At 37.2% G+C, this 21,460-nt stretch overlaps 1 protein-coding gene across 1 annotated transcript; it reads left to right on the forward strand.

Moving 5' to 3' along the window:
- The first annotated feature begins 10,223 nt into the window (after window positions 1–10,223).
- Window positions 10,224–15,659, forward strand: foxl3 (forkhead box L3). The gene is made up of 3 exons (XM_088323800.1): window positions 10,224–10,449; window positions 14,611–14,779; window positions 14,843–15,659. The coding sequence occupies exons 1-3, from the start codon at window positions 10,343–10,345 to the stop codon at window positions 15,182–15,184; spliced, it is 618 nt and encodes a 205-aa protein (XP_088179926.1). The 5' UTR covers window positions 10,224–10,342; the 3' UTR covers window positions 15,185–15,659.
- The last annotated feature ends 5,801 nt before the right edge of the window (window positions 15,660–21,460 follow it).

The raw sequence follows: 21,460 nt of genomic DNA on the forward strand, positions 1-21,460 counted from the left end.
AAAGAATCCCAAAAATACATTATATTAACTAAATTATTAGAAATAATAAAAACCTTTTGGGGATTCTACAAAAAGTACCTGATTCAAGATAATGAATAACGTAGGTGTGCAAATCACAGCCTGCGAGCCACATGCGACCAATCAGAATTTTTCATCCGGCCTGCAGAACAAAAACGGTCAAAATATAATGACAATATATACAATAGTCAATAAAATACTACTAATAAATTGTCCCAATTTTCCCTATAACATTACAGAAATACTACAAAACTTAATATTAAATTTGGTGCTTAATTAGAAAAACCTAGTATATTATTGTGCTTTCATTCCAAAAAGAAAAAATATACTTAAGAAAAAAAAAAAAAAAGTACTATAGTAATACTATAATACAAAAATACTACTACATAAATATTCCAACAGGAATGCTACAAAAGTACAACAACAGTAATGTTACAAAAAAACTAAAGAAATGCAATAAAAATACGACAGCAATAATATTACGAGAATACTGTCAGAACCCGAACAGACGTTGGACCCAAACACGGAACATTTTCAGACCAAGCTTTATTTTACGGAAACGGGACAGTCACACGCTGGAACACAGACGCAAGCGATTCGGCGATCGCTGGGCAGAAGAAGTGAGACAGAAATGTCAGGCACGGGAAAACAGGAAGCCAGGGGCAGACGAGATCGAAACCGGACAGGACGGACAGGATCGATACCAGATACCGGACAGGAAGGGACAGACGGGATCGATACCTGATACAGGATGCACGAGCAAGATACTGGACAGGACGGGACAGACGGGATTGATACCGGATACAGGGTGCACGAGCAAGATACCGGACAGGAAGGGACAGACGGGATCGATACCTGATACAGGATGCACGAGCAAGATACTGGACAGGACGGGACAGACGGGATTGATACCGGATACAGGGTGCACGAGCAAGATACCGGACAGGAAAGGGACAGACGGGATCGATACCGGATTAAGGGTGCACGAGCAAGATACCGGACAGAACGGCACAGACGGGATCGATACCTGATACAGGGTGCACGAGAAAAATACCGGACAGGATGGGACAGACGGGATCAATACCGGATACAGAGTGCACGAGCAAGATACCGGACAGGACGGGACAGATGGGATCGATACTGGATACTGGATACACGAGCAGGATACCGGACATGTCTTGCAAGTGCAGAGGTTCGTTGACGGACTGACAAGGGGTTAATGAGAGCACTGAATTTAAATAGGAGGGGAGCCAATCTGGCAACGAGCAGCAGCTGGCGCCAAACGAGCGGGCACAGGTGAGGGCAATGGGCAATGGTGACAAATACAAAAATACCACTACAGTACTACTATCCAAATACTACTACAGAAATATTACAACAGGAATGCTGAAAGAAATACAACTTCAGTTACATTACAAAAATACAAAAAGCACACTGCAAATATTCTATGGAAGCACTACAAAATGCTGCAAAAATACTTCTATGGAAATACTGTGAAAATACCTCTACAGGAATACTATAAATATACCACAAGAGTAACACTTTAAAAAAATACTACAATAATAATATTAGGAGAAAAATACTACAAAATACTACCCCAGAATTGTTACAACAGGAATACTACAAACATACTAGCGTAATACTTACTCATGGCTCACCAGGGTTGGGTAGGGTTACTTTAACTGGATTACTTTCAATTACTTTTGGATGACTCCAAAACCAAATATGCTAATAAAAGAAACTAAATATGAATAAAATTACTAAATTTTGTGGAGGCTTTGTGAGTAACGGAATACATGGAATATCAAAAATGATGTTGGCAAGCTGTTTGGATTTATTTTCATTTTGTTTCTGTCGCATTTATGTTAGTTTTGCCGGAGATCAAAGGCAGGAGAGAAAGCTTACCACGTGTTGTGAGTCATCATTTTATTCATATTTAGTTTCTTTTGTCTTTTATTAGCATATTTGGTATTGGAGTAATCCAAAAGTAATTGAAAGTAATCCAGTTAAAGTAGCCCTACCCAACCCTGATGGTAATATATGGATTATATATGGATGTGGCTCACGGATCGCTTAACCAACAAGGTCATAGTGGCACCAGCTTCTGTGGTGTGTCTTGGGCACGAAAAGTCTGCCGTTGCCCCACCAATTTTTTACAATGGAAATACTACCAAAATACTACAGAAATAGTAAATGATACAAAAATCCAACTGCAGAAATACGGCAAAAAATTAAAAAAACATACTACCACAGTTAGGTTGCAAAACGAAATATTAAATATAGTGCTTAAACAGAGATCTATTGGAATATTTTGCGTTATGAGCGAGAAGGATGGGCGCCACCAGGCTGTACTTTCCCAAGACACATCACAGGAAATGGTGTCCCTACGACCCTAGTGGTTGAGGGATCCAAACATAAATATAACATACAGATGTAGATGTCTGCATGTATAGTAATTCACAAATAGATGAGTCTTTAGGATTATCCCCTCGACCATTTTTTTAACCAAATGTGGCCAGCGACTCCAAATAATTGCCCACCCATGACGTAAAATCTCATCTCATCTCATCTCATTAGCCGTACCGCTTATCCTCATTAGGGTCGCGGGGGGGCTGGAGCCCATCCCAGCCATCTCCGGGCAGTGGGCAGGGTACACCCTGAACTGGTTGCCAGCCAATCACAGGGCACACAGGGACAGACAACTCATTCGCTCAATCACACCTAGGGACAATTTGGACCGGCCAATTCACCTGAAATGCATGTTTTTGGAACGTGGGAGGAAACCGGAGTGCCCGGAGGAAACCCACGCAAGCACGGGGAGAACATACAAACTCCGCACAGGAAGTCTGGAGCTGGATTTGAACCCACGACAGGTTCCCACGACATGAACTGTGCCGCACAAGCGCTAACCACTGCGCCGCCGTGCTACCCATGACGTAAAATATACTCCATTTAATTTTATCAAGCGTAATTCTACTTACTGTATATTTCTAATGACTAGAATTTGCCATAAGAGGCCGTCAAAGGAAAGGTGGACGCAAAGAAATGAAACCCTTGGCAACGCGGCCGCTAGATGGCGCCAATGCTGAGCAGTTGTAGGTGAATATAGGCTACAATTTGTTCCCCTTCTTTTTTTGTGTAAAAACAATTTTTTATTCTAAAATTCACGTTTAGAAGATTTCCTATACTACTTGTCAAAAATAGAAAAAATACATAGTCGAATATCAGAACTTGTCTTTAAAATGAACAATTCTATCAGTCACTGGGCAACGATTTCTTTATTTTTTTTGCAGGTTCGGCCATTAAACAGTAAAGGAGGTACAGTATATAGTTCTACTTAAAATATCTGCTTTAAAATTATGTAAATAATGCTAATTTCATTTTAAATCAACCACAATTTCCTATTTTCCATAATCAACCCCCCTTTTTTGTATAACGTGTTGATACTACCAATAATTATTCTTATTCTACTTATTTAAAGCATAAAACATTGTCAAATGTTAAAACTAATCCACAAAATGAACAATTTTAGCAGACAATGAGGAATAATTCCATTCGATTTCTAATTTTGTTGTTAAAATGCTATCAAACTGCCATGGAGGTTAAACTCTGAATAAAAGTAAAACTAAATAAAATAATACTAATAAATGATTAAAAACACTGTTCGGAAGAACTTTTTTAGTTTAAAGTTATAAAAAATTATGCTCATTTAATCTGATATGATCGTAAATTCTTATTACTATCTTATAAAGAAAAAATTGCTACGGGGAAGCGCCAAAGAGGGATTTTCTTTTCAACAAGGACGCAAAACAAAATAGCCATTTGGCAAAATAACCGCTAGATGGCGCTAAATCAGTCGAACAAGACTATTGATTTTAGAATATGGTTAATTGGGGGCTAAAGAAAGCGTAATTTCCCCATTCTTTTCTTTTTTTGCAAAAAAACCTTTGAAGTTAGCGCTTGTTTCTAAGAATTAAAATAAAAGAAAAAAACAGTCAAATACCAAGAGAGTATCATTTAACTCAGTGGTGAGCAAAGTATGGCCCGCGGGCCACATGCGGCCAGTCAGGCTTTTTAATCAGGCCCGCCAAACGAAAACAGTCAAAATACAAAGACCATATTTATAATGGTAAATAAAGTACTACTGATGAAAATATTTACGTCCTAACTTTTCCCCTACTGCCCCTTTGCGTGTCTACAACAAAATAGCTACTACGAAAATAAGGTGAAAATACAACAAACTTACTACAGAACTAAATAGCAAATTTAGTGCCTAAAATGGGGAAGTAATGTATTATTTTCCTCTCATTCTGAAAAGAAAAAGAAACACTTTAAAAAATACTACAAGATTTGCACTCTACTAATCATATAACAAAAAAATACCACTACAGAAATACTACAAAAATACAAATGCAGCAATGTTACAAAAATACTAAAGGGATACTACAAAAGTACTACTATGAAAATACTTCAGAAATACTTTGACATAAACGCTACAAACATACAGAAATGTTACAACAGAAATACTTCAAAAATACCAATACAGAAATGTTACAACAGAAATACTTCAAAAATACAACTACAGGAATCTTACAAAATACTAAAAGAATACTGCAAAAGTAGCACTATGAAAATACTGCGAAAATACAACAGAAATACAATGAAAATACTTAAAAAATACTTGTACATAAACTCTCCAAAAATACCACTACAGAAATGTTACAATAGAAATACTTCAAAAATACAACTACAGCAATGTTACAAAAATACTAAAGGAATTCTACAAAAGTACTACTATGGAAACACTGCAAAAATACAACAGAGATGCAATGAAAATACTTCAAAATACTTGTACATAAACACTCCAAAAATACCGCTACAGAAATACTACAAAAATACAACTGCAGCAATGTTACAAAAATACTAAAGGAATACTACAAAAGTACTACTATGAAAATACTTCAGAAATACTTTGACATAAACGCTACAAAAATACCCTTACAGAAATGTTACAACAGAAATACTTCAAAAATACCAATACAGAAATGTTACAACACAAGTACTTCAAAAATACAACTACAGCAATATTTAAAAAATACTAAAAGAATATTACAAAAGTACCACTATGAAAATACTGCAAAAATACCACAGAAATGCAACAAAAATATTTCAAAAATACTTGTACATAAACACTCCAAAAATACCACAACAGAAATGTTACAACATAAATACTTCAAAAATACAACTACAGCAATGTTACAAAAATACTAAAGGAATTCTACAAAAGTACCAGTACGGAAATACTGCAAAAATACCACAGAGATGCAATGAAAATACTTCAAAATACTTGTACATAAACACTACAAAAATACCATTACAGAAATGTTACAACAGAAATACTACAAAAATACCACTATTGAAATACTGCAAAAATAGAACAGAAATACTACAAATAGAAATGCTTCAAATATATTTCTACATGGACACTACAAAAATACCACTACAGTAGTACTCCAATAAGAAAATACTTTTCAGAGAAATACTGTATTATGACAGAAACACTACAAAATTACAACTACAGTAATACTACAAAACTACTACAGATGTACTGCAAAAATTCTACTCTGGAAATACTACAAAAATAATACTGCAGCAATACTAAAAAAATAAAACTACAATAATACTACACATATACTAAAGAAATGCTAAAAAAACACTCAACAAACAACAAAATATCAAATTCAGTGCTTAAACAGGGACTTCATATTTTATTTTGCTTTAAATGTGTGAGAGTCAAAACACATTTTTGGACCTAATTTAGCTAAAAACAAATGTAAAGAATAATAAAATATAGACATCTGCATGTATATCTATTCATAAATAGAAAATATTGGATAGGTTCCCAGGATTCAGCCATTCATGATTGGCCCCCCCCCGGCCACTTTTATGAAGCTAATGCGGCTCCAGACAAATAATTGCCCACCCCTGATTTATCTTATTAATGCATTTCTTTTTAATTACTGGGTCGTCAATGTGGTACTCACAGGCAACATGTAGACCCCCCAGGAACGTCTGAGAGCCCTGCAATTAGATCACTTGTGATGGGTTATTGTGATTTTCTAGGAAAAGTGATATATACCTAGAATGAGGAATAACTGAAATGGTAAGTGGATTTAAATATATGATAATTACTTCCAAAATTATCTTTAAAATGAGCCTGTTTTAGTGGTTGACTGGACATAATAGCATAGTAATAACATAATAATTACATAGTAACAACATGCTGTTTTTTTCTCTATAGCTTATGAATGACTTACTTTTCGCGTTTATGACGTCAGTGTATTGTTTGTTGATGCCCTTGCAACATGTTTTGCATCCTAGTCATCCTGGAAAGGGGATTACTTCATGTGCGACCCCTTCCCAGGTTCTGAGGTTTTGAGTTTTTCCTTGCCATCATGTAGGTCTTAGATCAGAGGATGATAACAGTCTGCAGTATGTACAGCCCTTTGAGACTTCTTGTTATTAAGGGCTATAAGGATTTACATGACTGGACTTGAATGCGTTTTATGTGATCAGAAATATGTGTTCTATCGCTATTGAAGGTTCACTTGGATGGGAACAGACCAATTCGTTTTGAATGATTTTATATGGGGCAAATGTGCTTATTTTACGAGCAATCTGAGCTACAATCTTGGAACCAATTCAGCTTGTATGACGTAATACTTATATTCAATATTTAATATTCTTTGCATGGGCAGCACGGCGGCGCAGTGGTTAGCGCTTGTGCGGCACAGTTCATGTCATGGGAACCTGTCGTGGGTTCAAATCCAGCTCCAGACTTCCTGTGCGGAGTTTGTATGTTCTCCCCGTGCTTGCGTGGGTTTCCTCCGGGCACTCCGGTTTCCTCCCACATTCCAAAAACATGCATTTCAGGTGAATTGGCCGGTCTAAATTGTCCCTAGGTGTGAATGAGCGAATGAGTTGTCTGTCCCTGTGTGCCCTGCGATTGGCTGGCAACCAGTTCAGGGTGTCCCCTGCCCACTGCCCGGAGATGGCTGGGATGGGCTCCAGCCCCCCCGCGACCCTAACAAGGATAAGCGGTACGGCTAATGAGATGAGATGAGATGAGAATATTCTTTGCAGTGTTTTCTTGTTAGTTTTCGTCTCTGCATCACAAAACACTCGAAAGGATCCCCAATTGTCTGCGTGTCTGGGGGGATTAATTGCAGCAGCCATGTGCAGAATCGACACCGGATGAAGCGTTGTCATGGGAACGAACCGAGATGATGCTTATCGGCCTCACCTCCGACTGACTTAAGACGGTGAATAAAGGCACAGTGTGTAGTATTTGACCGCTCGATGTCACTGTATTGTGTATTGTAATACTTTTTAATTTCAGGTTAACATTTATCAAGACATATGATTTTTAGATCTTGAGTAAATCGCAAATGTATTTGTTTTTGAGAGAAATCTCTCCCCTTATAGTTGTTTTGTACAATGACAGTAAATGGAGTGCGTTTATATAGCGCTTTTCAAGTCACTAAAGATCTCCTAAAGCGCTTTACAATGAGCTTCACACTTACCCATTCACACACACTCTCACACCGACAGCAGCGTCATCCATGCTTATCGAGGCATTAAGGATTCCGTGTCTTGCCCCAGAACACTTCGACATATAATATAGGAGCCTGGAATTGAACCTGCGATCTTTTGATCCCAAGACGAGCGATTTACTTCCTGATCTACCTTCATTTTTTGCATGGCCCATAATAAATGTCCATAACTAATATGTAATCCTCGCTCAAATACACATTTCATAGTGTTTAAGTGTAGCATGCACCTGTCCTCTTAGGTGCAAGCCACTTCACAGGACAATGCTGTACAAACTAATGCCAGCTGCAGTCAATCAGGAGGATATATGAAACGCAATTGCAAAGCAAAATCACCAAAAAGCACTGTCCGTGTCATTTTTAAGCAGACATGTTGAGAAACATGGCAACAATTACAAGCATTTTCAAGCACGTCACCCAATATTCAAGCCCTTTTCAATCCTTGAAAACAAAACTTTAATATTCAAGCGTATTCAAGGATTTCAAGCACCCGCATGAACCCTAAAGCTAGCTGAACAGTTTGATTTGTACATCCATTTCGGACCGCCGGACGCCCAAACCACCCACTTAGGCCCCCCTCTTGGCAAACCTCGGGGTGTTTTCTCGTCCGATCACTCTGTTTAGAGACCCTCGAAAAACAAACACGATTTCATGGAGGCGGAAACAATTTACGCTCATTACAGATCATTACAGATAGCATCTCCAAAACTTCCCGTCTTTGACTAAATGTCTGCCAGAGTGGACACACACACACACAAAGAGTTAAAGCGGTGGAAAAGGAAAACAAAGTTGCAAAGGGTTTGTTTGTCGACTCCATTTTTTTTGCAGTTTAAACAACAGCGGTAGAGATTAAAGCTATGAAAAAAAAGCAAAATAAAACGGAAAAAAAGCGGCGGACCACCCAGGACCTTCTTGGAAGGGTTTTGCTTTCCCCTCCGATAAGACTGTCATCCCAATCGGGGAGAGATTTTGTGAATAAAAACATTTTTTTTAAAGAACTATATCGAGAAGACTGTCAGTACGTCGAGTAGGGTTTCCTTCATGTCATCTGCAATCTCAAAATCAATTGAGTTGGGGTTTGACAGAGCTGGGGTCCGGGTCAGGTTGGGCAGAATGCATTTTTTTCACCAGAAAAATGCACTGATAAAAACATTTAGCTGTTAATAAGATATACAGGGTTCGTACAGCTTTTCAGTGGCCAAATTCAAGCACTTTTCAAGCACCTTTAAAGCAGATTTTTTTCAGTACCTTTAAAATAAGAAATACAGCGTCGATCAAAAGAACAAGATCCTAAACCTGATTTTAAAACCCTAATTTGAGCCTAAACCTTACTTCAAACCCCTACAATCGGTTTAAAATCCTAACTTGCAACCCAAACCCTATCTCTTAACCCTAGCCATAACCTCGTTTCCAACTGTAACCCTAGCTCGAAACCTATTTTGGAACCCTTCATTCAGTTTAGAACCCTAATATGGAACTAAAACCCTATAATTTCACCCAAACTCTAGCTCCTAATCCTAACACTAACCCTGTTTCCAACTGTAATGCGAGCTCTCAGCCTATTTTGGAACCCTTCATTCAGTTTAGAACCCTAATATGGAGCTTTAACCCTAACTTTCAACCCAAACCCTACTCCTAACTCTGTTTCCAACTGTAACCCTAGCTCTCAACCTATTTTGTAACCCTTTATTCAGTCAAGAACCCTAATATGGACCTCCAATCCCAACTTTTAGCCTATACCCTAGCTCCTAACCCTGTTTCCAGCTGTAACCCTAGCTCTCAACCTATTTTGGAACGCTTCATTTAGTCAAGAACCCTAATATGGAGCTCCAACCCTAACTTTCAGCCCAAACCCTAGCTCCTAACTCTGTTTCCAACTGTAACCCTAGCTCTCAGCCTATTTTGGAACACTTCATTCAATTTAGAACCCTAATATGGAGCTCAAACCCCAACTTTCAGCCCAAACCATAGCTCCTAACCCTAACCCTGTTTCAAACTGTAACCCTTGCCCTAAACCCATTTTGGACCCTGCATTCAGTTTAGAATCTTAATAAGGAACTCAACCCTAGTTCCTAACCCTAAACCAACACCTCACTCTAGCTTCTGAATTCAGTGTAATACCCAAATAAAGAGCCTAAACCTTATCTTTTAACCATAGCACCAATCCTATTGGTATCCTTACCTTCTTCATCTTTTATTTTTTTCTCATTTCTTTCTTTCCCCTTTAATTAGTTGTTTTTTTCCTTCTCATATCTCCTCTTTTCTAAAGAATAAAGAGCATTGGTCACTTTGAGTATTTGTAGTTTGCATTCTTCCTTTGTGCCTTGTAGCACTCGTTTTTGGTTGCACAACAGAACACAGCAACATCTAGAGGTCAAATAATGCACTTTTATATTAAGGTGCGGGGGCTCAATCTGTCATCCTGAGGGATGCAATTGGCCTCCGGGCAGCGAGTTTGAGACCCCTGGTTAAAATAATTGTTTCAAGTTTTTTTTAGGTGAATCGAGGGAAAAAAAACAAATGGGATGGGGTGGGGCAAGTAAAAGGAGAGGGAGCAGGGGTGTACGAGGAGGAGGCCGTCAGATGGAGAGCTCCCCCAGAGGATCTTGGCCGGTTGAGGAAAAGAAGCAGGACTTCCAAGTCAAAAAACTGTCAGGGACTTCCAAATCTGTTTTTTTTCTCTCAAGAGGAAGAGGAAGGGGCTTTAATGGGACATGTTTGACACTTCTCACTATCCTTTCAACTGTTTCAACTATGATGGGGACGCGTACGCCTCCTGCAGCAGCGACCAGGAGAAGAAGATGTGTCGCCCCGCCTACAGGTAGAGGCCGACTTTAGCTTTTACTTGACTCAATTCGATTCTTTATTTTACTTGCCTCTCTACAAAATCTTTTTGTGGTTGTTTTTGTTAATTATTATCATTATTAGTTTTTATGATGTATTTTAACTCTTTGATCTTATTATTTTTTTATTTGATTGATGTAGTTTCTTTTTCCTTTTTTGACTATTATTTTGTAAATTATTTTGTAATTTCTGTATCAGTATTATTTTTTCAAATATATTTAATGTACTTTTAAAATTTAATTTAAATAACATCAGCATCAAATCATTATTATGTATTTTTTTCTCTCAGTTTATCATTTTTGTATTATAATCCTTATAGTTTTTTCAATAAATTGAATTCTTACTTCCCTTTTTAGTTTTTGTCTATTGTTACATAATCTAATTATATTTCTATTCTATTTAAATTATTTTATTTGTATCTAATCCCTATTGTTTATTTATATTATTTCTGTTATAAATTTTTTATCTGATTCATAAGATTTCTATTCATATATTTTTTATTATTATTTTTTTTTTAATTTAATTCATCTTTTTTGTGAAAGGATTGTTAATTTTGTTTATCGTCTTTTATTTAGTGACTATTTTTTCTTATCTGATTGAAGTAGCATCTGTTCACTTTTTCAAATTTATGTTCATTTGTTATTTATTAATATAAGTTTTAATTTTAGTATTGTTTCTTATACTTACATAGTTTATTATTGTTTTCTATTATAATCCTTTTCTTATAATATATCAATTTAATTTTATTGAATTCTTACTTTTTTGGGTATTGACAATTGTTTTTATATAATCCATTCAAATTTATATTATGACTATCGTTTTTTATTTTCATTATCATTATTTTGTGTGTATATTAGCACTTTTATTTTTTTATCAGTTATTTTATTCATATTATTTTTATTATAATTGCTTTTTGCAATCTATTTGTATTTTATGTTTCATTATTTATTTTATAATTAAAATTATTTATTTAACCATTTCCTTTTTTCATCATACTGCCTCATATACCGGTACATTAAAAACGTCTTGTTTTTTATTATGTTTGTTATTATTGAGCTAATTCATTTCTACTTCCTTTTTCTCAGAGCATATAAATCTCCTTATATACATTATATGGTATTATTTTTTTTTTATTTTCAATTATTTTGAATCAAATTAAAAACTAAAGAATAAGTCACATTACTTATTTGTACTTGCTTTTCATTTCCATTTCCCTTTTTTTCCCCGAGCATGTGCAATAGTCCTTTTTTTTTTATTCTTATTTATTATTGTATAGTATTTGACAAAAAAATTTATTTTGTATTTTTCTTTTCTTTTTAATGTCATTAGTTTTTTTTCCTTTTGTATATATATATATCATTTAATTTATTAGAATTCCGTATAGTTTAACCCAAGCACATTAAATTAAGTCCTTATTCTTTTTTTTGTGTCCATTATTACAACAGCATTATTAAGTATTTCACATAATAATTGCATTTTTTTTTTAAATTATGATTAGTTTGACATTTTTCTAATTGTATTTTTTCAATAATTTATTAAAAATGGTTTTAATTCCCATTTCTTTCTCCCAAAGCATATACTTCCTGATTTCTGTGTTTTTTATTTTGCATATTTATGACTCACAAAGACTTCAGATCATTAAACTAATTTCAATATCATACAGAGACAACCCAGACATACAAAATGCAGTTTTTAAATGTTGATTTAATTATTAAGGCACAAAAAGACAAAACCTATAAATAGTAAAATAATTACATATTCATTTGGACAGGTAACTTAAAATTAGTTTTACCTGGTTATATCAGTATCAGAAATTATTTTCCCCCCATTTTATTAACACTCCACTTATTGAAACATGAATATTTTGTTTGTTTGTTTGTTTGTACATGATTCAATTGTTTGTTTGTTTGTACATGATTCAATTGTTTGTTTGTTTGTACATGATTCAAATTGAATCTTTTCTTCCGGCGCCGTCACGAATGGCAGCCACTCCAGCAGCTCCCGTGTTATTTTCGATTGTTCTCAGCTCAGGGATGCTGCTGGAAATGTGAATTTCCCTTCGGGGATGAACAAAGTATCTATCTATCTATCTATCTATCTATCTATCTAATTGCTCCCTGAACCTAATAACGAATTGGGCAACCTATGACAGTGATAACAGAAATCTAACATTTATGATAACTGGTAATGAGTCTTTCACAATGCTGAAGAATAATTTGGGCCCACTCTTCTTTGCAAAATTATTTCAAATGTGCCATATTGGACGGTTTTCTAGTGTGAACTGCCCGTTTGAGGTCACACCACAGCAACTCGATTAGATATAAATCTGGACTTGGCCACATCGGAACCTTATTTTTTTTTTTTTGAGTCATTCAGAGGTGGACAAGCTGGTGTGTTTTGGGTCCTTGCTAAATGATTCAAAAGCGCTAGAGTTTGAAGCCACGAAGTTAAGGCCAGACGTTCTCTTTCAGGATCTTTTGGTAAACACTAGTATTCATTATACCATTAACCACATCGAGTTGTACTGGTCCTGACCCAGACTAACACCCTGCCACCACCATGCTTTACTGCTGGCATCATGTTCTTTTTGTCAAAGTCTATGCAATTTTTACGCCAGATATAACAGGTTGCACACCTTCCAAAAAGTTCAATTTTTGACTCATCATGCCACAGAATGTTTCTTTAAAAGTCTTGAGGATAATCAAGATGCTTTTCAACAAATTTGAGACGAATCTTTGTGTTATTTTGTGACAGCACTAGTTTTCGCATGGGAACTCTTGCATGGATGCCATTTTAGCCATTGTCTTTTATATAGTGTGAGTCATGAAAACTGACCTTACCAGGCCTGCTTTGCTGCCTCACGACCAACTTGCAGTGGCAGACGGAATAATGAATTCTGGTGTTTACCAAGTGATCCTAAAAGAGAATGTCCTGCCATCAGTTTGACCCCTCAAACTCAAGGACTCTTACACTATACAGCAGGACAGCAATTCGAAACACGCAAGTGAGTCCACCTCTGAATGGCTCAAAAAACAAAATACAGACTCTCCCCTACTTACTAACATTCGAGTTACAAAAAACGGTAGATACACACATTTTGGGTTAGATTTTCTATTGTGTGCACCTTTTACCGAGTAGGGGACATTACTGTAGTGCTTCTTTCCGCCGCTGTCACCCAGCATCCACCCCGAAGAAGAAATCTGCTTCCTCTTCCTGGTTCGTGTGTAAACATACTGTACTGTATCTCCAGCGCGCTAAGAACGTTGACATTTTTATTGTTTAATATCTCGTGCATCCATTCTATATGGATGGTGTGAAGTGTAAAGAAGAGGCGAGCCGTTTCTTTTAAAATGTAAGAATAAGTTTGATGCAGTTGAGAAAAATGGTTGGATCGCTTTTTATCGGCCACTCTCTAAAATGGAGAAGGAAGTCGCTTAACTCTTGAAGCCCATCTCCCAAAAGTAAGTTACACTGAACTTTATATCTATATCATTTTATGAAATGTTTATTTTTTAGTACAAAAAAATACAGCTCATTTATACGAGCCTTAAACATGCTTATATAAACCTTAAACATACAAAATATAGCACTGAAGCAACTTACGAACACATTTAACTTACAAACGATCGTCTCGTTCGTAAGTAGGGCAGCGTCTTTAAAGGTTCTGGAAGGGTCAAGTGATGGTGTTACATAAAACGGGCAGTTCCTGCTAGAAAACCCTCCAAAATGACAGATTTGAAACATATTTGCAAAGAAGAATGGGCCAAAATCCCTTAACAGTGTTGTGAAAGACTCATAACCAATTTTTGTGAACGTTTGGTGCTGTCATTGCTGCCTAATGTAGCCCAACTGGCCATTAGGTTCAGGAGGTAATTCATTTTTCACACAGATAGGTTTTAATGTTTTTGTGCCATAATAAATGGAATCACCATTTCACAACTGCATTTTGTATTTCCCTGGGTTATCTCTGTGTGAAATTAAAATTAGTTTCATAATCTGAAACCTTTGTGAGTGATAAACATGTAAAAAACAAAGAAATTTCACGGCACTGTATATTATAGTCAGATAAGAAACAAAACACCCAAAATTAATTTAGTCATCATATTTTTTAAAAAACAACATTTTCTTCCTATTTGAGCTACATCGCTCTGATCGCCATGGCGATTCAGCAGAGCCCCGATCAGAAGGTGACGCTATCAGGCATTTACGAATTCATCATGCGGCGCTTTCCGTACTACCGCTGCAACCAGCGAGCCTGGCAGAACTCCATCCGACACAACCTATCACTCAACAGCTGCTTTATCAAGGTGAGCGCCACCTTCAGGTCAAAAGTTCTGCAGAATCTAAACAACTCTGTCATTGGGTCACAGGTTCCGAGGACAGAAGGCAACGAAAAAGGGAAAGGAAACTTCTGGACTTTTGCCAGTGGCTGCGAATCCATGCTGGACCTCTTTGAGAACGGAAACTTCCGTCGGCGCCGGCGCAGGCGCAACGTGAAAATGGGCCTGAGCGACCCGGGGGACGCGACGCCCGGGCCTGCCGAACCTCGACTCCGCCCCCCGGACCCCCGGTTGCATCCTGTCCCCAAACCTGAGTCGGAGATCAAGTTCAGCATTGACTATATCCTGTCCACCCCTGGCCCGCCCGCGGTGGGACCGCCTGTGCATGTTCTGGAGACCCAACACCTTAACTTGCATTTCTGGACCCTGTGAAGGGGATTTTGGGTCAAAATGACCCACTCACGGGTAAAAGAACTGACATTATCGCTATACAACTAGACAACCACAAAATCAATGGTCAATTTGGACAAATATGCATCAAAACAGTGACATTGAACATATAGCGGGTCTAACTGACCTGACCTATAAATGTTGTTTTTCTTGGTTTGTTTTTAGAGAATGAAATAACTGGGAAAATTAGTGAGTAATATGTAAAGAATGTAATCATTTCAGAATTATAAATACAATAGGTCAAAGTGAACCGAACTATAAATGTACTTTATCTTGGTTTGTTTTTGGGCAATGAAACATCACCGGACAAAGTGGTTAGACGTATGTAAAGTTCCATTGTGTTAGTTTCAAAACAATAAAGATGACTTCAGAAGCACTTCACCCAAAATGTAAGCACTTTTTAATCCTTGAAAACACAACATTAACACTCAAGCATTTTCAAGGATTTCAAGCCCCCGTATGAACCCTGTTAATTGCAAATGTCAACAAAGCAGCATTAAACAATTCTAAACCTGTTTGTGTGTGGGTGTTGTTGTTTTTATATGAAAGTAATCGCAAAACACGGGAAGAAGCAGAACAGTAAAACGGAATTAGCATGTAGCATTAGCATTCTCCCGTTTGATGTTGACCTTTCGCAAATCCTGATTGACTGACACTTAAGTTCTAATCCACCCGTTCCTTATTATAACGCATTATATGGGGCTTGTGAAAAAAAAAAAAAAATAACAAAACAGGTCCGGCAAACACACATTTACAAGGCGGCGGAGGATCAATCATACGGCGCTGAAGGGACATTTTTCAATTTAACCTTTATAAAATGCCTTGACGACATCGTGCGAGGCGCTTAACATGACTGGCATTTAATATAGCGCAACACTAGCGAGGTGAGGCCCACGTGTGACCCTATTTAAATAGCAAGGAGGGGGGCTGAGGTCTAACAACCCCCCCTCCCACGCTACTATGTTATTCTAATTAAATCCACCTTATGCTTCCTCGTTGATCTGCGGAAAAAATATTTGGGGTGCCCCCAGCGAACGTGTGTTTATGGATCAGCAAGTTTCCATTAAGAAAGTTGTCGACGTCGGGTAGTCGGGCAGCGCCGTGGATATATTTGGCTAAATTAACTTAGCATAAAGCGCTCCAAGGCTACGTGGGAAAAGTCATTTTGGGGACGCGGGGCTGCTAGGATGTTAAATAACACATTAAATAACCCCCCCTCCAGAAAAGAAAATAATTCTACCTTGGTTAAACAGACTGCCGCTAACTTAATTAGAAAAGCTGGCCGTATAAACATAAAAGGGTCATTTGCTTCTGAGTTATTAGAATAAAACCAGTGGACCAAGGGGGGGAAAACTAGCGTACATTTACCATATTTTCCAAACTATAAGGCGCACCCGAAAACCCCAAATCGGTCAGAAATTCTAACATGCGCCTTCTAATCAGATACACTTGATGTGTGAACATAGTTGTAAATGCGTCACCATATTATTTTATCACTGACCAGAATTGCATAACAATGGTGGCACCGGGGCTCGAACCGGATAGCAATGACACGATCACCGAATTCCAACCATCAAGCCGCCAGAATCATGGATGTTTGTTCACAATTGCGTAACATTGGATGCATTGGGAATTGAACCCAGATCGCGACCCCATCTACAAAACCGCTAGTTCTCAACTGGTCTGACTTCAGGACCCAGCATTCCACCCTAATGACAAGCTGTAACACCAATAAAGTACAAATTTTACACTTATCAAATATTTCTTGCATATAAGCCTAAATCGCAAACAAGCGACCCCCTAAAACTGCTTTAAAAGAAATTCAAAATAGGAATAAAGCTTGTATCTAAAAATTGAAAATGATTTACTTATTTAAGTAATCAATCAATTAATATAATGTTAAAAGTCTAAAAATATACAATTTTGAAACCATTTACCGTACTTTCCAGTAGCGCTTCAATGGCAATCGTACACCATTTCCGTATTTCGCAATCGTTTCCTTCGACTCCATTGTTGTCGACACGGTTTTACATTTTTCCTCCCCATTATCACTTTATCGGGACCCATTATAATAAAAAAGGAAATAAAACCAACAAAATCACAATAAGATGAGATGTGGTCCTTCTCAAACGCGCCGATTTACTGAACAGGTAGCAAGAAATTAACACCATCCACTGTTGAGGGGTATTATCGACCCTGTTTTTTACTTCATAGCATCAATTTGACAAGGCAAAAGCCTGGGTCCCGATCCACCAGTTGAGAAACACTGCACTAGGAAAAAAAAACATTTTCCATAGTACTCAAGTGTTTTTTTTAATAGAGAGATTTTGAGGTCATCTGTATGTGTATATCTTTTCAAAATAAAGATTCGGTTGTGTGGAGCTGCAAGAACACCGCAAAAAGACCAGATAAAGGGTATAAAATCCACATTATTTCATGTGGATAATTATTTTTTATAGTTTTTACATTTTCTAATTTATAAAGAGATGCTTAAGTAATTTAAAGTTCATGTCTATGTACCAGTATTTCCTTTTTAAAAGCAAGTTCTTTGTCATGAGGAGCTGCACGAACACTGTTATTGAGAAGAAAAAAAACATATTAAATTAAGAAAAATAATCATGTTTTATAGTTTTTAAAGATTTCAATTTGTTTTAGGTTATCTATATATCTCTTTTTTAAAGTAAAAATTTTAACCGCACAGGTCGTAGGGGAACCATTTCCTGTTGGTGCGTCTTACAGTCTGGTGGCGCCGATCCCTCTCCAGGCCAACAGGTTTCAACCCGGTCTAGTACCAGAATTTTTTTGCGCTTAAGTGCCTGCAGATAAGTGTAGCATGGACATCTTAGCTGGACCAATAGCATGAAGCCTTATCTGGTCCCAGGTCAAATTTGATCACAATCTGAAAATATAAACATTGCACTTTACACATTTTTCTAAGGGTAGGTCTAGCTGTTTCTTAGAGTGGCCATTTGGCAGTGACAATTTTACAGCTAAAAAACTATGCAACTGTGTATTTAACTTTGGCCATTTTTAGACATTTGGAAAGAGTTGTAAATGTTTGACTTCTCTTTCTAGAAGTCAATTGATGATCGTGCACACTGCCCATTATGATCGCGCGGAAAAATCGATCCCAGGTTGTATTAACGTAGGTTCATTTTCCGCTCTTGATTTGAATACTCCTGGAAAATGGCATAAAGTTTTGTTGTGAATTTCATTGGCTAAGCTATGTGTCAATCCCCATTTGAACTGGTTAATCCTGGCTAAACATTCGGAGCAAAAGGAGGCGATCCCCGTTTTGTCAAACAGGCCCGTATCAGCTAATACGGGCTATGGACTGTGAAATAAAAGCTTATTTGCTGAGAGTGGTGCCGATCAAAACAACAGAGGCTAACGGCCGTATTGGGAATGATTTTACGAGTCTGTTCACTTGTAAACAGAAATTATGTAGCGAAACAAATGAATTACAACGAGTTAAATTCAACAATCCAGAAATGCTTTTAGGCGGATTTATTTTAATCTGTTGGCATTATTGCGTTTTGGAGTAAATATTTTACACAGTTGGATTCTCTGGACAGTCCTGGGTGTAAAGAAGCCACATTGGCAGACATTTAACCCGCTTGACAACTGCCAGGGGACCTAATTGGTGAGCTACGCCGGCTTTATAGTTTTCGGGTATCTTGTTTCAGACTGATTGTGATGTTTAAGATTTCCAATGATATGTTACATGACATATTTGATTAACTGGGGACATCATACAGACACATATCAACAGTCCAATAGCCGTCGAAACATTAAGGGGTTAAGAAAAGTAATAGTGTTTTCAAATTTTTCTCCACGTGTTTACATTTGGGTCTTTGACGCGTCGGTTGGTTGGCAGAGTGCAAATGCGCCTGTCAGCTGGAAGGCTTTTCATATGATTTTCATTTAAAAAGAAAGCAAGAAAACGGCGTGACATTTCCATGAAAGCACAGCTTTGAATACCTGCCAAAATTGTGTTTAAATTTCTCGCTTTTGTTTGGTAAACACTACGCCCTCGTGCTGCCTCCTGATTTACACGTCAACTACGAAACAGATCGGTGCGGAGACATGGAATAAATGGATTGAAATAAAAATAAAACAAAATGCTGACGTGGTTCATCTCTGGGATCTTAAAAGTAGGAGTGGGCCGATCAATTCAGATATTGAAATGATCGATAGTGGTCGAGTATTTGGATCTGATTGTCACTTTTGTCCTGTGAATGATACTTCACTCCTCCACCAATTTTATCAAAGGGTCATTGCTCTTTTTGGATAGCGCAGTCCTTCTGCTGCATCCTGCCCGCCAAGCAGAGGAGAGGGCCAGATCTATCCACCAACCACTACCAAAAGCTAAAAAAAAAACGACAGAAACAAACAGGAAGTGCAGCGCATTGTACAATTTTCAACAAGAGAAAATGACAATGGTGTCATTTGTGTGGTAGTGTTCTGCTACAGTGGCAACACCATAAATTTACATAAACACACACAAAAAAGGGCTGTACAGACAATACATACATTAACATGAAATATAGGTTTACGTCGTCTGTTGTTACTATGGCAACAGAGCCGAAGAGTTGACACTTTATTTGCGTTATTGACTTTGTTTTCAAAATATTGTGCAATGGAAAGTATTTTAGTACCGTAGTTGAAGATGTTTTACAGCATTTGTAGCTTTGTTACATTGCTTATTATTTTAGTTTGACTCTCTTAGATTTTGTTCTGAAACAATTCTAATCGAAATATATATATTTTTTAAGGTATTGGGTCTATATATTTAGGAACTAGAATCTCATCTCTGAGGAACAGGATGACGCTTTACACCAAAAAAAAAAAAAAAAACAGCGACCAGATGATAAAATGCTGTATCCGAGTCAGATCAGGAGGCATTTCTCGCTCCTGGTAACATTACAAAACAGTACCTGTTTCATGTGAGGAAGCAAAACCCTGCCCAAGGGATGGGTGTAGTTCTACTTGCCAAAGGCACACCACGGGAAGCATTGCCCAACAATCCTGGTGGTTAAGGGACCGTCAAAAGTTTGCAATGTTATCGTTTTATAAAAAAAAAAAAAGTTTTAGTGGCTAACATCTTTAAGCCGAGTTTATCGCATTTATTAAATAATTTAAGGGCCAGGGTTAATTTATTCAAGGATCATAACATTTCCAAGCAAAAAGTATCAGTATTGGATTGGTATCAATCAAAACAACAATGTATTTACTTGGATCGGACCAATACCAAAATTCTTAGTATCACCGACTCCGAGTGACAAGGCTACATCTTCACCACAGAGCACTGTGGAACCCACAATCATTATTCGGATATAAAATGTATTTTTTCTTTACCTAGAATTAAGGTTTTACGGTAGTATTTTACCACATTTGTACAATGATCGTTCAGAAAAATATTGTTGACCACACCCGCAAAACATTACATGCAACAGGAATCGACCTTGGGTCACAGCGTTGGGGGTTTTTGGGGTTTTTAAGGGTTATTGTTCTATCTTCATTATTCATTATCCATTATCCGTTATCGGTCAGTTCATAATGCGCTACAAAGCCTAGGAGCCGGGACACTTACTCTCAGCCAAAAGGCCAAGCATCCTTACCACTAGACCATTAATGATATAGGTGACGAATAAAAAGGCATAACATCTCATTTCATTATCACACTATTTTTGTTCACGGTACAAAGGGTTTGTAATCTTTTTCACGGCCAAATTCAAGGACTTTTTATGGACTTTCTATGCTAGTTTTCACATTTCTCCAATACCATTAAAAGAAATCAAGTCCATATTACTTGTTATATTGGCAAAGCATCTGGTATTTTCAAAACTTCAGCGAAAAGTTAGCGTGTAGCCTAAATGCCACCATGAGATACTTCTGCTAAAGAAATAAAATACATGAATAAATGTATATAATTACTTGGTTTGTGTGCTTAACAATTGTTTGCAATGTGTGACTGCTTTCATTTTCAACCCACACAGTGTTTACAAGTCGACCGTTAGCATTTATGCTACATGCTAACAGTTAGCTGAAGCTAAGAAAACAGCAATATATTTTGCTGATATAATAAGTAATATGGACTCGATAGCAACATCCTAAACGTTTAATTTATCTTACCTGATATGAAGTGTGCGCTGAAAACCTGAGCATTTTTGATGAGTGCCTCGGTCCAATCATTTCGCTTTAATGCATTTGACCAAAACTCTCCTTTTCTTTGATCAGGAGTTTCCACTGGATCCT

This window comes from Urocampus carinirostris, chromosome 19 (genome assembly GCF_059441175.1).
Source record: "Urocampus carinirostris isolate Australia breed hairy pipefish chromosome 19, RoL_Ucar_1.0, whole genome shotgun sequence".
Classification (NCBI taxonomy): Eukaryota; Metazoa; Chordata; class Actinopteri; order Syngnathiformes; family Syngnathidae; genus Urocampus; species Urocampus carinirostris.

Bases quoted from the DNA above. Each gene is read 5' to 3' on its own strand.
- foxl3 (XM_088323800.1), top strand. From the start codon at position 10,343: ATGTTTGACACTTCTCACTATCCTTTCAACTGTTTCAACTATGATGGG. The intron at 10,450-14,610 runs GTAGAGGCCGAC...TTCCTATTTGAG, and splicing joins ATGTGTCGCCCCGCCTACAG to CTACATCGCTCTGATCGCCA. The intron at 14,780-14,842 runs GTGAGCGCCACC...ATTGGGTCACAG, and splicing joins TCAACAGCTGCTTTATCAAG to GTTCCGAGGACAGAAGGCAA.